A 15,014-nucleotide genomic window follows, 5' to 3' on the forward strand; every position below is an offset into this window, starting at 1 on the left:
ATATAAAAGGAAATTTCCTACATTGGAGGAAGTTTGAACTATTAAGATTTTGGATGCCATTTCAAAAAACTTTTTTTTCTTTCTTTTTTTGGGGCGGAGGGGCAGAGGGAGAGAGAGAATGTTAGGCAGCTTCCATGCCCAGCGCAGAGCCCAACCGTGGGGCTGGATCTCACGACCGTGAGATCATGAGGCGAAATCAAGAGTCCCTTCGCTTAACCGCCTGAGCCACCCAGACGCCCCTGGATGCCTTTTCAATTCTAATATTACAAATCTCCGTGATGGATGAGCAAGACCTGAGTCTCCCAGATAAACACCTCTTTTTCTTCATTCTGCCCAGAACTCTGGAGCTCAGATCTGAAAATCTGGCCCTCTGTGACCCGGGCATTTATAGAGTAAGATTTAGGTTCAGATGGTCTCTTCCAGGGGGGGAGGCTGAGTAAGAGAGACTGAGCAAGAAAGGATTATGGAGTCTCCTTGAGGCTCCACAAGGGCCGGCAGATGACGCCCCGGGACCGACTGCAAGATCAATTTCCTTTTCCCCTAACTCTTCCCGTCAGTGGGGCCCCGCTCCGGGCGGACCGGAGGGCTGGGGCCCGCCAGCTTCCCCCTGGGGTTCCCCGGCTTCAGAGGTGACCAAGCATTAGGTCCAGCAGATAAGCCGAGTAGCAGCGGGGACTGTCAACCGTCTGGGGCAGGCAGGGTGGGTGAGGAGACCGGAGCCGGGGCCCTTGGCCGGAGGATGCTTCTTGGTCAGAGAATCCAGCCTCAGGCAGGTCCCCAAGCCAGAGCTCGCGCTTTAGCTGACAGTCAACCTCGCTCCAGGCTCCCGGGGCGCGGCTAATAGTTCCCCTCTAAGGGGCGCGCCTGAGTCGCTCATGATTGGCTGCACAAGTCCGGAAGTTAAACTTTCAGCCAATGAAAAAGGGCACGGGGCGTGACGCACGGGAACGTCACGGGAATTCCCCCCTCCCGGGGGTGGAAAAGGGGCTTTCCCGGTTGGAGCCTCAGTGGCTGTGGAGAGGTGACGCGACCTGTCCAAGGTGGGTCGGGCCGGGAGAGAAGCCGGAATCGGATCCGCCGCCGCGGTGAGTGGCCGGGTTCAAACCCCTGAGTGGCTAGGACACGGCGAAGGGCGGAAGGAGGGCCTTTAACTGACCGAGTCCCAGGGCTGGAGAGCGGCTTATGCACGCGCGCGCGCGCGCACACACACACACACACACACAGTACGCACACAAACAAGACACATGGATACCCATCGACATCCTGTATAAAAAAACGCGGAGCCATACGTGCACCTACGCGTGTGCTGGCGAGTGCACAGCATTGTCCATTCACTCAGAATGCACATATGCACACGCAAACATGCTCACCCGTGCACAGGTGCCTGGACCCATACTTTTCACGCACAAACTCAAATATGTTCACCTGTGCTCTTATATATCAAGACAAGCTTAGATGCCTCCACAATGAGAAGTTTAAGGACGCTCACCTGTACACAGCCATGCTCACTTGCACATGCATATTGACACTACGCACACACAACATTCACGCAAGCACATGGGACAACACACACTCTGTACGTGTGCTAGAGACACACACCAGTATCATGCACGGATACGGGACTGGGGCAGGGGGCGTGGGCACCCAGAGCAGGTGTGGTGCGGGAATCCAACGGCTGTTGACGTTTTGGGGAGAGGTAACAGAAGACCCCATCTCAAGAAACAGACACCTTTCGTTCCCCCGCCCAGCGGCCCCAGAGTCCGTTCTTGGGGCAGAACCCTGGGGCCCCCCACTGGAAAGAGCCCCCGCCTACAGGCCTTCGGAAAGGAGGCCTTCCTACAGCAGGAATGTCCCCACAAAAGCCCCCGGGTGAATCAGCCGTGGCCTCTCTCGGGGTAGAAAATCCCAAGGTTGCTCCAGGACGGGGGAGTCGAAGGGGGCGGGAGGCGGGCCTGGTCCCGGCCTAAGAGCGTCCTCCGGCCTAGAAAGACCCTCCAGTCCCGGGAGCCCGCCCTGACACGAGGGGGTGGGGACCAACACCCGAGGACGCTTCCCTGGGTCTGGTTGCCCCTCTGCCCGAAGAGAGGCTACCAGAGCTCGCCGGCCAGCAACGACTTCGTGCCCCTCCCGCCTCGGGGGCGTGGCTAGTGGCGTCATTTCCAGGCCCGCCCCCCTCCGGCCCCGCCTCCCTCTGGTATTTTCGGGACTTTCCTAAGCTGTTCTAACTTTCCTGCCGCTTCCCCGGCCCAACCCAGCCCAGCTCCGGATCTCGTTCTCCACCGGATCTCGCCCGCCACACCCGGACGGGTGGCTGGAAGAGATCAGACCCTCCCCCAAATCTGGGCTCCCCTTGCCCCCCCAACTCCTGCCCTGATCTGTCTCTCCCCTTCCCCCGCCAGTCCCTCCCCCCTTCCCCCCCTAAGGCGGACGCCTGAAACTCTGGGAAACAGAACCCGGCCGGAGCCACCAGACAGAGCCGGGCCTAGCCCAGAGACATGGAAAGTTGCTACGACCCAGTGAGTCACACCTGGCCCTGAAGCCAGCCGGCTACCCCCATGTCTGTCTGCTTGTCTGCCTGTCTGTCGGAGTCCTCTCTGCTTCCCTACACCTGTAATGCCCTCTCATTATCTCAACCTGCCTGTCAGTCTCTATCTGCAAACTGCTTCTACTAGGAGCTTTTTTAACGGCCTTGGGAGGAAAGGGAGTGGTTACTCAGAGCTGGGAAGTGGAGGGCTCTGGGGTGGCTCAGAATCAGTTGCCACCCCAGTCTGTCTCCAAACCAGGGTCTGGATGGCATGATTGAATATGATGATTTCAAATTCGACCCGTCCATTGTGGAGCCCAAGGAGCCAGCCCCAGAGACAGGTTAGTAAGTTCCTAACCTTCCCATGTCCTAGAGAGAGCGGGAGGGAGGAGCATGTGCCCTCTGCCTTGGGAATGGGCTCAGAAATCCTGGCTCAACAAGGCCCCTCTCTCCCCAGCTGATGGCCCCTACCTGGTAATAGTGGAGCAGCCTAAACAGGTGAGTGAATGGAAGGGATGGTGTGGGATGACTTCAGCCTTGGGGACAAGTGGGGTAGTTGTAGTTGGGTGGCCATGGGGAGGGTCACTGACCAGAGGACACTTCAGGTTGGGATGGTTGGCTGCTGCTAATCACAATGGTTGTGTTGTGGTTCAGGAGAGACGCTGCCAATTATTATGGTCACTGCTGGCTGGGAGCGTGGCTGGCTGGGGGGGGGGTGGGGGTCTCTCCTGGTCACAATATCAATCTGCCCTGGGACCTTCAGCGTGGCTTCCGATTTCGATATGGCTGTGAAGGCCCCTCCCATGGAGGATTGCCAGGTGCCTCCAGTGAGAAGGGCCGGAAGACTTATCCCACAGTCAAGGTGAGTTAGGATGGTGCTGGAGGGTGGGCTAGTGGATAGTGTGTTCAGGGACATCACTGACAGCCCTCACCTCCCCTAGATCTGTAACTACGAGGGACCAGCCAAGATCGAGGTGGACCTGGTAACGCACAGTGACCCGCCTCGTGCTCATGCCCACAGCCTGGTGGGCAAGCAATGCTCGGAGCTGGGGGTCTGCGCCGTGTCTGTGGGGCCCAAGGACATGACTGCCCAGTAGGTGCCCCTCCGTCCTAGGCCCACCTGTCCTAGGCCCCAGCCCACTTCTATGAGCTTAGCATCTGACCAAGGGGAGAGACTTAGGTTCGCCCCAGAACCCAAGGCCCCAAGTAAAAACCAGGAAAGCTTCCTGGAGGAAGTAGGGCTGAGCTGAGCCCTGGCAGTGGGGAGGGTGCTTCAGGAAGGAAATGCCTGCTAAGCTCTGACTCCCACTCCCCCACTCAGATTTAACAACCTGGGCGTCCTGCATGTGACCAAGAAGAACATGATGGAGATTATGATACAAAAACTTCAGAGGCAGCGACTCCGCTCCAGGCCCCAGGGTCTTACGGGTATTGAGGGGGGGGAGCACTTGTAGGGAGAGAGGGAGTCATGGGAGGTGGTCATGGAAGGAATGGAGAAGGAGGAGTGCCAGGGTCACGTGTACATCCACCGCACAGAGGCCGAGCGGCGGGAGCTGGAGCAGGAGGCTAAGGAGCTGAAGAAGGTGATGGACCTGAGCATTGTGAGGCTGCGCTTCTCTGCCTTCCTTCGAGCCAGTGATGGCTCCTTCTCCCTGCCCCTGAAGCCAGTCATTTCCCAGCCCATCCACGACAGCAGTGAGTATCCTGACCATCTGGGGTGCCAGGGCTAGGTGCCAGAGGAAGCATGGGGGGCAATTTCAGGCTGTGGAGTCCAGCCTGAGTTTCAACTTGACCCACCACATATGAGCTGAGTGATCTTGAGTAAGTCATTTCCCCTGAATATGGCTTCCACCTTGGGTAAATGAAGATACTAGTAGTTTCTGTACCTCTTAGGGTTGTTCAAATAATAATGCAAAACACTTGGCTCCATAAATGGGGCCATGACTATTATGTCAGCTCAAGTAATTGATATCCCACCCCCACAGAGTCTCCTGGGGCCTCAAACCTGAAGATTTCTCGAATGGACAAGACAGCTGGCTCTGTGCGGGGTGGAGATGAGGTTTATCTGCTTTGTGACAAGGTGCAGAAAGGTGAGACTGGACCCCAGGCTGGGACTTAGGGACGCTGGGTATCAAGATGGGGAGCCAGGGCAGCTCTAGGATAAAAGGCCCTGGAGATTCTACTAGGAGGTGTGGCCAAGCTTCAATTTCCCTTATAGATGACATTGAGGTTCGGTTCTACGAGGATGATGAGAATGGATGGCAGGCCTTTGGGGATTTCTCTCCCACAGATGTTCATAAACAGGTACCCTAGGGCCAGGGCCAGGGCTGGGGGCTGAACTAGATCAAGGCCTCAATGACACCTTATGCCCTCCTCCCCCCCTGCCAGTATGCCATTGTGTTCCGGACACCACCCTATCACAAGATGAAGATTGAGCGTCCTGTAACCGTGTTCCTGCAACTGAAACGCAAGCGTGGGGGGGATGTCTCGGACTCCAAACAGTTCACCTATTACCCTCTGGTGGAAGGTGGAGCTGGAATTAAGATGGGGGCTGGGCTGGAGTGTCCCCAGACTAGATCAGGGGACCCATGAGTCAAGTCAGGAGTGGAGAAGGGCCCGGGAATAGGTGGTCCTAGAAGCTAGCCTGAGGGCTTTTGGAGGGAGGGCCATGACCTTACTGGGGACAGAGTTCTTGAGGCTTGGTGCAGGAGTTGGGGTTTTAACATCTCATTTCCCTCTGGCCCCAGACAAGGAAGAGGTGCAGCGGAAGCGAAGGAAAGCCTTGCCCACCTTCTCCCAGCACTTCGGGGGTGGCTCCCACATGGGTGGAGGCTCTGGGGGCTCAGCCGGAGGTTATGGAGGAGCTGGAGGAGGAGGTGAGGGGGGGTGGTGTGCTCGTGGCGGGAAGGGGGATGGAGGAGGGAGGGGTAAGGGGGAGAGAAGTTGTGGGGTAAAAAATCGGGGAGAGTCCTGGATGGTGCCTTATACCCACAGCCCGGCCTATATCCACAGGTGGCAGCCTCGGCTTTTTCCCCTCCTCCTTGGCCTATAGCCCCTACCCGTCCGGCTCGGCCCCGATGGGCTGCTACCCGGGAGGCGGGGGCGGGGCGCAGATGGCCGCCGAGGCGCCTGGCGTGGATGTCGGGGAGGAAGCAGCAGAGCCGAGCGCGTCCCCTCTGACCCCCCAGCGCGAACCGCTGACCCCGGAGCTGCTGCAGCGAGGTACGGCCCCTAAAATCCGGGCGGTCGGGGCGCTTCGGGTGGGGATCAAGCCCGCGCCCACGTCCCTGTTGCCCCCAGCCCGGGAGTACAACGCACGCCTCTTCGGCCTGGCGCAGCGCAGCGCCCGAGCCCTGCTCGACTACGGCGTCACGGCGGACGCGCGCGCGCTGCTGGCGGGACAGCGCCACCTGCTGACAGCTCAAGACGAGAACGGAGACACGTAGGTGGGGGAAGGGAGGGAGAGCGGCCGGGGCTCCGGGGGGGGGGGGGGGGGGGGGGGGTCCGGGACTTGGAGCTCGACGGTAGGTCGGGGTACGGGGCGGGAAAGGACCCTGCAAAGAGCCAGAGCCGTGGAGTCAGACAGACCTGGTTCCAAGTCCGGCTTCATTATGTACTAGTTTTGCTCAAGGTGCTTGATCTCTCCACCTTTCGGTTTTGTTGACTGTTAAAAGAGCAAGATGATAGTACTTATATACTGCACAAGGTGCTCGGGAGGATTAAGTTCAGAGGCAGCGATGTCCTTGGAGATGTCTGGGCTCCAGAAGCCCTAGGCACGGAGATTATGGAGGCGGTGGGGTTTTGGAGGTAGAGGGTGCTCTGAGTGGCTGGGCTTGCTAGGCCAGAGTCTCACTCCCCAACCCTCAGGCCGCTGCACCTAGCCATCATCCACGGGCAGACCAGTGTCATCGAGCAGATAGCCCACGTCATCTACCACGCCCGGCACCTTGGTGTTGTCAACCTCACCAATCACTTGCACCAGGTGAGGGGCACCAATCGGTGAGGGGCAGGAGTTGGAAGGCAAGTGGGCCTAGGCCAGGGGTGGGCCTGGCTTACTCTGCCTGCCTTTCCAGACGCCACTGCACCTGGCAGTGATCACTGGGCAGACAGGCGTGGTGAGCTTCCTGCTGCAGGTGGGCGCAGACCCAGCACTACTGGATCGGCATGGAGACTCCGCATTGCACCTAGCGCTCCGGGCTGGTGCCAGTGCCCCTGAACTGCTGCGCGTCCTTCTGCGCAGTGGGGTTCCCGCTGTTCCCCAGCTGTTGCACATGCCAGACTTTGAGGGTGAGTTCATCACCTCATGTGGACCGGGGGGCAAAGGTGTGGGGACCAGGGAGGGTACCTGGTGAGTGCCTAGAGTGAACGTGAGGTGTCAGGGGCCACGATGGGGTCACAGCTGTAGGTGAAGTATCTATGTTCCTAGGCCTGTACCCAGTACACCTGGCGGTCCGTGCCCGAAGCCCCGAGTGCCTGGATCTGCTGGTGGACAGTGGGGCTGAAGTGGAGGCTGCAGAGCGGCAGGGGGGCCGAACAGCCCTGCATTTAGCCACAGAGATGGAGGAGCTGGGGTTGGTCACACATCTGGTTACCAAGGTGGGACTGAGGATTGCTGAAGGGGTGGGGCCAAGGGTTGTGGAGGAACCAAGGACAGTGAAGATGCAGGGGGAGAGGAGGCCAGTGAGTGGTGCCATCAACGACTCCCTTGAACCCCACAGCTCCGTGCCAATGTGAATGCCCGCACCTTTGCGGGAAACACACCCCTACACCTGGCAGCTGGACTGGGATCTCCCACCCTCACCCGTCTCCTTCTAAAGGCTGGTAAGCCTCATCCTTGGGACATATGAACAGGGCTGAGGGGAGGAAAAGGGGTGCCTACCAGTCCCCCCACTTGGCAGTTCTTAATGTGGGCTCTCACTGTACCTCCCCACGACTGCCTCCCTCCTCAGGTGCTGACATCCACGCAGAGAATGAGGAGCCCCTGTGCCCACTGCCTTCGCCCCCCACCTCTGGTAGTGACTCAGATTCTGAGGGACCTGAGAGGGACACCCGAGGCAGCTTCCGGGGCCACACACCTCTTGACCTCACTCGCAGCACCAAGGTGAGGCTAGCCTGGAACTAGAAGCACCAGGGAATAGAGCACCTGGGCTTAGGGCTGGGGCCCAGATGACTGGCACCTGGGCTTGAGGACTGGGGTGGGAGGTCATCAAACTGAGGCTGTCTCCCCAGGTGAAGACCTTGCTGCTAAATGCTGCTCAGGACACCACAGCACCCCCCCTGACCCCTCCCAGCCCTGCAGGTGAGATATCTTCACCCACTGCCAGATTTCAGACCCTTGCTCACAGAGGGCTCTTCTTCAGGACCTCTGAAGGAGCCGGGGGGGGAGGGGGGGTGTCCCTTGCTCCATTCCTGTTGCCACCCAGTGCCCTAGTACTCTGTCCGTCTTGTCTATCAGATTACCTTGAGAAAGAAGTGTCTGCCTGAGCCCATCTCTGGGCGTACCAGACACGTCTGTATGTTCCCATCAGGGCCAGAGCTGCCTCTTGAGGATACAGTCCTACAGAACCTGGAGCATCTGCTAGATGGGCCAGGAGCCCAGGGCAGCTGGGCAGAGCTGGCAGAACGGCTGGGGCTGCGCAGTCTGGTGGATACATATCGGAAGACAGCTTCACCCAGCGGCAGCCTCCTGCGCAGTTACAAGGTCAGTGGGTCCCCATCCCTTGCTGCATGCCTGGCTTCCTTCCCCCAGTCTCAGATCCCAGATGCTCCCTTGGCCCCAGGGCTCCTGCCCCCACACTCAGACTCATGCCTCTTCCTTCTCCCCAGCTGGCTGGTGGGGACTTGGCGGGCCTGCTGGATGCCCTGTCTGAAATGGGCCTGGAGGAAGGAGTGAAGCTGCTGAGGGGCCCTGAGGCCCGAGACAAGCTGCCCAGCACAGGTAAAGGGGTCCCACCTGGTAGGCTGGTCTGGGCCTGAACAGTGGGAGGCCTGAGACCTTGACTGTTCCCTATCCCCTTCCCCGTGCACACTCGCCTAGCAGAGGTGAAAGAGGACAGTGCATACGGGAGCCAGTCGGTGGAACAGGAGACAGAGAAGCTGGGCTCACCCCCTGAGCCACCAGGAGGGCTCTGCCACGGGCACCCCCAGCCTCAGGTGCACTGAACTGCTGCCCACCCACCAGCTCCCCTCCCTGGGCCCCTCTGTACAGCATCCCTACCTATTCTAGTTCTTATTTAACACCCCATGCCCACCCCTCAGTTGGGGCAAATAAAGATTCTCATGGGAAAGGGAGGGTGCTTGGCTCCCTCCCTAACTTATGGCAACCCCTGATGTGACTCTTGTCTCTGGAACCAGCTGCCTACCCAAGCCAGGTACTGGAGAATGGAAAAGGAGGCCCAGCCAGCAAGTCCAGAGCAGTTTTAATGGGATTGGAGGCTGTACAAAGGGCAGGGCCCACTGAAGGAGGGAAAGCAAGGCCATGCTGCCCCCAGACCGTATGGGGGCCTAGGCATGGATACCCTTCCTCCACCTCTGGAACGAGAGAGGGTGAGCCTCAGGGAGGAAGGAGGGAAAACCAGCTCAGCCCCAACTCCTGGCCTCTATCTGAGCCAGGCCCCAGGATGGAGGGGGGATTGCTGGTGTTGGGTGTGGGTGGTCTCAGCAGAAAGCAGAAACGTCAGGCCTCCCCCTACCCAAAAAAAAAAAAAAAAAAGCATCAAAAGTCCAAGGGGCCCTGGCCCCTCCCACCCCAGCCCCCGTACGAAAAAGTGCAAAACATTATCACAAAATGGGGGTCTCAGAGGGGCCCCTGGCCTAGGCTCCCGAGGCCCACGCCCTAGCCCTGCGCTGCCCCGGACACCGCGTCCGGCGCGGTCGGGCCCTGGGCCGGGGGCCCCTCGTGGGCGGCCCGAGGCCGGCCCGGGCTCAGGCAAGGCTATGTCATGCAGGTGCCCTGTGGGCGCCAAACCCCCACGCTCCTACCCTCAACTCAGAGCTTCCACCGCCCACTGATCGCCCCTCCACGAGGCTCTGAGCCATGACACTGAGCCCGGGGCTGGCTGGCAGGGTTGGGCTGCAGGGAGGGACTGGAGTGAGGTGGAGGGAGTCCATCCTCTGTGCTCCCGGCCTGGGCCAGTGCTGCCTCTACTGCATCCAGCTCTTCACTGCCCGCCTTCAGCTTGACCCGAAGCAGCGCTGCGTATGTGCCATAGCGGGATTTCTGAGGCAGAGGGGCAGGGGCTGTGAGCCTGCTCTCCACCCTCTGCCCATCTCACCCCAATCTGGACCAAGGAGGGATGCCAAAAAAGGCTAGGAGACAAAAGGTTCTTGCCCAACTCTGAGGCCCCCAGAGCCCCCAGGGACTATGACACGATCCCCTCGTAAGCTAGCTACCCTCTCTGGGCTCTCTCGAGACTGCATATTATGACATCTAATACTTGTTAGGCCCGAACCAGAGTTGGGAAAAACTGAGCCCTTGACAGACCTCATCTCCCTTCATTACCCTAGCGGGTAAAGAACGTCATCCCTGGCCCACAGACGTGGAAACAGGCTCAGAGGGGTTAGGCAACCTGCCGAACGTCACCCAGCTGGTCCCACTCTCCTACTAGAGTCCGTGCCCTTAACCACTAGCCTGAGCCTGTATGTGGCAACAGTGAGACCCCACTGATGAAGAAAGGAGCCAAAGAGGTGCCAGGGCAGGGAGGTTCACCTCAAACTCCAGGTAGGCCTCCTTCTGCCGCTGCTCCTCAGCCTCCTTGCCTCGGGCCTTCCTGCCCAGTTGCGCAGCCCGGTGCTCTCGCAATTCACTTGCCATGGCCTTCAGCTTGGCCTCATGGGTCCGCACCTGCTCCTCCTAGAGGCCAGGGGGAGTGTTGGTCAGGGTCACTCGAGCACATATAGTGCCTTTGTGCAAGCTTTTTTAGAAAGGTGCCCCTGCCTTTGGATGAGCAAAGCACCATATCTAGGTTAATACCTTGGCAAGTGCAGTGGAGACTGGATTTCAGCCTTCACTCACCCCCCATGGCCAGTGCCCTGGTGCAGTGACATCTACATGATCACACAGGGCAGCCCTGAGTGCAGTCGGCCTGGGCCTGCCACACTCCATCCCACTGGCACCAGGTGGACAGAGCTGGGGGTACCTGGGAGAGGCGGGTGGCAGCGCTGGGCAGCAGAGGGCGGCTGAACTTCCTCTGGGAGCTAACAGCAGCTGGGAAGGGGGGTGCAGAGAACATGGCAGCCACCACATTGATGCGAGTGATCCAGGACTGCATCTGCTCCAGGCTCCTGGGGAGACAACACCACCACTTAGGACCTAGCCCCAGGTTTCCTGTCCAGGGATGCCTGTCCTGGCTCAGGGTGCGGCCTGGGAAGCAAGGAGGTAATCCAGGGACAAGGGAGGGGAGCAAGGTAGGAGTGGGGCAAAAGGGTCCAGGATGGGCAGGAAGAGGGCACTCACGGGGCCTGAAAGAGGAAGACCCGCCAATCAGCTGTGCGCAGGTAGAAGACATGGGGCCTCTTGCTGTAGTCGCTGGCACGTGTGGCCAGCGCGTGGTGGATGCTGATGGCATTCTTTAGCTCTGCCTCTGATAGGGCCTTCCCAGGCTGGTACTCCTCCTGCAGGGGTGCCCATCTTGTCCTGGCCATGGTCCCACCCCAGCCTGGCCCAGCCCACCCACACTCCCCTGAGCCAGCTCAGCCCCAACCCCTCGGGCTGGCCCCGCACCTTCTGCAGGTAGAGGATCATGCCCTTGAGGATCCCGTGGAAGCTCTTCCAGCCCCGCTTGCCCCGAGGTGCTGGGGGGAAGGAAGACAGGTCAGGGGGCCTGAGACAGGCCCCCTCCCCTCCATCCCCCAGACCCTCCCCACCCAGCCACGTACTCTTCCTGCAGTCAGGGTCTGCGTGCACCTTTCGCACCAGGGCCCCGTGCTTGTAGACTGCAGCCCCGGGTTCAGGAGTCAGGTCCAGGAAAGGGCTGGAGCCGCTGCCACTGCCCCCGCTGACCCGCTTGATGACCTTGGGGTTGGGGTCGGCCAACTCAGACAGAGAGCGTCTCAGCTCCTCCTCGTCTCTGCAGGTGTGATCACCTCAGAGGGGGCTGGCCTTGCAGCCACAACCCCCGCTTAAGTCCTGGCCTCTGCCCACCCAGGAAAGTGCCCTCTTGTCTGTGGAGGGAATAGGGGAACTGCCCCTCTCACAGGGTGTGGCTCCCCTCCACCTGAGGCTCCTGGAGCCTTGTTTCCTGCCTCACACCAGATCTCCCCAGGGGTAGCTGTGTCCCCTGCTCAGATGAGGGCTTCTCCGGGCAGCGTATCTCCTTGCTCATGTTAGAGCTCCCAAGGGTAGGGCCATGTCTGTCCCTTCCTCCCCATCCTCTGTTTCTGCACTTGCACACCAGCCCTCACACCCTTCTCCACTAGGGCAGACATGTCTGACTCGGCTGTCCCAGCTATACCCAGCAGCATGCTTTGCTCATAGTTTGTTGGCTACGTGGTGGCAGAAGTGGCTTCCTAGTGGTCACCTAGTACCTCCGGGTCCACAGGCTCTGTTAGATACCATCTAAAGAATCCGGTTCTATCCTGTCACTCCATCGATCAAAAACCTGCAGTAGCTCCCTATTTCCTCCTGCATGAGGCCTATGCTACATCCCTGCCCATACTGCCTCTTTCTCCTTCCACCCTCCAGCCAGCTAGGCCTGCCTCCTCTTGGTATCCCCAACCCACGCTCATTTCAGCCACCACATATTTGCCTCCCAAATACCAACTTCTCTCTCTCCAAATGCTTCCCTTCCTTCAAGGCTTGCCCCAAGTTCCAATCTGCATCCCAGTGCTGAGCTCTGCCTCCTCTGAGGTCTTTTCCTGCAGACTGGGAGCTCCCAACCAACCTGATCTGTGACTGAACTCTCAGCAGACACCAGCAAGTATGAGTGACCTACTGACTGTTTAGATGAGGCTCTACCCTCAGACTGGGGGGCCCAACATTAAACTGGACCTCCTCCCTTAGACTGGACTCCTCTAAGACTTACTCTGAGTCTGTTTCCATGGCCAAGAGTAGACAATGTGGTCCCTTGTTCTGTGATGCTCTGGACTCCCTAGGACCTGAGAGGAGGCTCTCACGCTATTGGTCGGGGCTCTATCTCCAGACACTTCTGTCTTCCCGCTTGGGTTGGCAAGGGACCTCCCCTTTCTGTTTCAGCATCCCCCCTCCCAGGCCAGCTGACAGTGGCCATCCATCCCAACCTAGTTTGTCATAACAACCCAGCTAGAGAAAAGACACAGAACCCCAAGTCCAGGCAGCCATCTCCAAAGAAGGAAATGAAGCAGCCTCAGTGCCTCTCATGGCCTCACCCGCCTTCCCTGCCCCACAATCCAACCTGGACTCACAGGGCCCACCCCAGTGCTCTCAGCCTCTCCAGGCAGCCCCTTCCCCGCACCCCATCTCCCTCACCACACAGCTCCAGGACTCACATGGCCCACTGCAGCTTTTCATTCTTGATGGAGCTGTACAAGGCCTAGGAAGGGAGGAACAAATCAGGCAGGTATGGGTCACTCCTGAGGGAGGCAAACTATGTACCCCAATGTCAGAACTCAGAGCCCTCCCTCCAAACTCGAGGGGAGGAGACAATGGGGGATGGGGATGGGGGTAGCAGGGTGTAAGGACCAAGAACACGGGCTCTGGAACAGAGTATTAGGAGACGGTACTGTGTCACTTTTGCTGCATGAGTTTGGGCAAGTATCCATGGGGAGAACAAACGTACTAACAGGTGTGTAACACAGGGCAGGCAATTAGCACAGGGCATCCAGGCATATGGCTGATGCACAATAAATGGCAGCTGCTATTATTATCTTTGCTGTTGTTATTGTTAGGGATCATCCTGCCCAGATCCTGGATGGGAGAAGCACAGCCCTGGAAGGAATAGAAAAGAGCATTCCCAAGACGCTCTCCTTTCCCGGACCATGTGCTTTGGCCTATTTCCATAGGATAAACCCACACAGAACATATGGGGAAACTGAGGCCCAGCAACAGGGATTCACCCTGTCACCTCCCTCCCTGGCTAGTAGAGAACACACTCTCATGACTCCTAACCCCAGGGCAAGCTGAGCACCTCCCTCAACCCAGAGAGCCCCACCAAGTTGAATGCCAGGGTGGGCCAGGCCCCTGCCCACCCACATCCTTCATGTTACTGGAGAGTGAACACTAGTCTAAAAGGCAGATGTTTCAGCTTCCAAACCCTGCATACCCCAAGCTCTTTGTGAGCTCCTGGACCAGTCACTTCCCCTCTGTAGAGCTGGCATGGGGGACCTGTGGGGGCCTTGGGATGGTCTGAGTAGAGAACAGACTCCAGGAGTTGTATAGGGGACCCCTCTTCTCGGGGGTGGCCTGCAGCATGGGTCCACAGCAGCACCTCCCACTGTGGGGGCGATTCCACCAGCCTGTCTGTGAGTGGGTGTGTCCCCAACATGTGCGTGTTGGGCTATGCGTGTGGCGTGTGATGCTGCCTGCGTGAGCTGGGTGCAGTGGTGACGTCGGTGCCTTCTCCGTGATGGGACACAGCCCCCCACTCCACCACCAACATACCACAGTCTCTGACTATCTTACTGCTTACTGTCACACTCAGCCACACGGCTAGCCAGGCATCCCACATGTGCACACCCTGTCCAGGGATGGGTACATTCCACAACCTCCACCCCCTACACAGCACAATCCAGCCTTGTGCACACACAGCCCTCACAGCACATCCCCAGCCCAAGCCCGGCATAACCCCGACCCTAATCCTCTCTCCAACTCTGACCAGGAGATTGAAGTGTCCAACCAGACCCAACCTGTCTCCAGCCTTCCAGTTCATCCCCTGGCCCCTCGAAGGACCACCTCTGGCCCACAACCATGTCTTCCTTCCAAAGTCCTAAACCCCATCGGTGAACCCCATGTCATGCTCCCAGGTAGAAGACCCAAAGACCCTTTGGTTTGAGATATCCACACTGATCCGACGGTGTGTGCCCTTCCCCCTCCAGTCCATGCCCACTCCTGGCTACCCATGGGTTCTGTCCCTGCTGGCCTCCCGCCTTGGTCTGACCGATGCCCGCCCCCCCCAGCTCGCGCCACCTTCGGTGCCTCCCTCAAGCCGCCCCCTCAGCCACGCCGCCCTCCACAACCCCCTCGGCCGCCCCCCAGCCTGGCGTGGGCCAAGGCCCCAACGCCCTCACCGCCTTCTTCTTCTTGCGGCTCTGCAGACGGCTGACCACCAGGTCGGTGTAGAGCACGGGCTTGAGACTGCGAGAGCGCTGCGGCCAGCCGTAGCACAGGGTCTCCGCGCCACGGTGGGTGCGCCCGTAGCGCACGGAACACAGCGAGCGCGAGCGCAGCCGCCCCGCGCTGCTGTGGATGCTGTTGACACCGATCATGCTGGCCCGGCCGGCGCGCTGCGGCCCCCGGCCATGCCCCCGTCCGCCCTCGGCCTGGACGGCCCGGACGGCCCGCGGACGGCTCCCCCGA

The 15,014-nt window shown here is 59.4% G+C and overlaps 2 protein-coding genes across 2 annotated transcripts in view; one reads left to right on the forward strand and one right to left on the reverse strand.

Annotated features, from left to right (window-relative positions):
- The first annotated feature begins 995 nt into the window (after positions 1-995).
- Positions 996-8,847, forward strand: NFKB2 (nuclear factor kappa B subunit 2). Its single transcript, XM_040486281.1, has 23 exons — positions 996-1,085; positions 2,400-2,516; positions 2,784-2,865; positions 2,982-3,022; positions 3,288-3,386; positions 3,466-3,617; positions 3,846-3,952; positions 4,061-4,219; positions 4,510-4,614; positions 4,743-4,828; positions 4,913-5,051; positions 5,272-5,400; positions 5,537-5,746; positions 5,825-5,966; positions 6,392-6,506; positions 6,598-6,811; positions 6,951-7,120; positions 7,243-7,345; positions 7,474-7,625; positions 7,754-7,823; positions 8,053-8,225; positions 8,351-8,462; positions 8,565-8,847. The coding sequence occupies exons 2-23, from the start codon at positions 2,496-2,498 to the stop codon at positions 8,684-8,686; spliced, it is 2,703 nt and encodes a 900-aa protein (XP_040342215.1). The 5' UTR covers positions 996-1,085; positions 2,400-2,495; the 3' UTR covers positions 8,687-8,847.
- Positions 8,848-9,234: 387 nt separating this feature from the next.
- Positions 9,235-15,014, reverse strand: part of PSD (pleckstrin and Sec7 domain containing) — a 19,524-nt gene continuing 13,744 nt past the window's right edge. The window contains exons 11-17 of the mRNA XM_040486279.1: positions 12,989-13,034; positions 11,402-11,592; positions 11,247-11,317; positions 10,980-11,137; positions 10,663-10,807; positions 10,233-10,376; positions 9,235-9,743 (exon numbers count right to left, since the gene is read on the reverse strand). Coding sequence (XP_040342213.1) covers positions 9,513-9,743; positions 10,233-10,376; positions 10,663-10,807; positions 10,980-11,137; positions 11,247-11,317; positions 11,402-11,592; positions 12,989-13,034 — 986 coding nt within the window. The 3' untranslated portion in view covers positions 9,235-9,512. The remainder of the gene's footprint in view (positions 9,744-10,232; positions 10,377-10,662; positions 10,808-10,979; positions 11,138-11,246; positions 11,318-11,401; positions 11,593-12,988; positions 13,035-15,014) is intronic.

This window comes from Herpailurus yagouaroundi, unplaced genomic scaffold, assembly GCF_014898765.1.
Source record: "Herpailurus yagouaroundi ecotype Mexico unplaced genomic scaffold, PumYag 163, whole genome shotgun sequence".
NCBI classification, from domain to species: domain Eukaryota; kingdom Metazoa; phylum Chordata; class Mammalia; order Carnivora; family Felidae; genus Herpailurus; species Herpailurus yagouaroundi.

Coding starts and splice junctions, on each gene's coding strand:
- NFKB2 (XM_040486281.1), top strand. CDS start 2,496: ATGGAAAGTTGCTACGACCCA. Junction 2,866..2,981: donor GGAGCCAGCCCCAGAGACAG/GTTAGTAAGTTC, acceptor CTCTCTCCCCAG/CTGATGGCCCCTACCTGGTA. Junction 5,401..5,536: donor TGGAGGAGCTGGAGGAGGAG/GTGAGGGGGGGT, acceptor CTATATCCACAG/GTGGCAGCCTCGGCTTTTTC.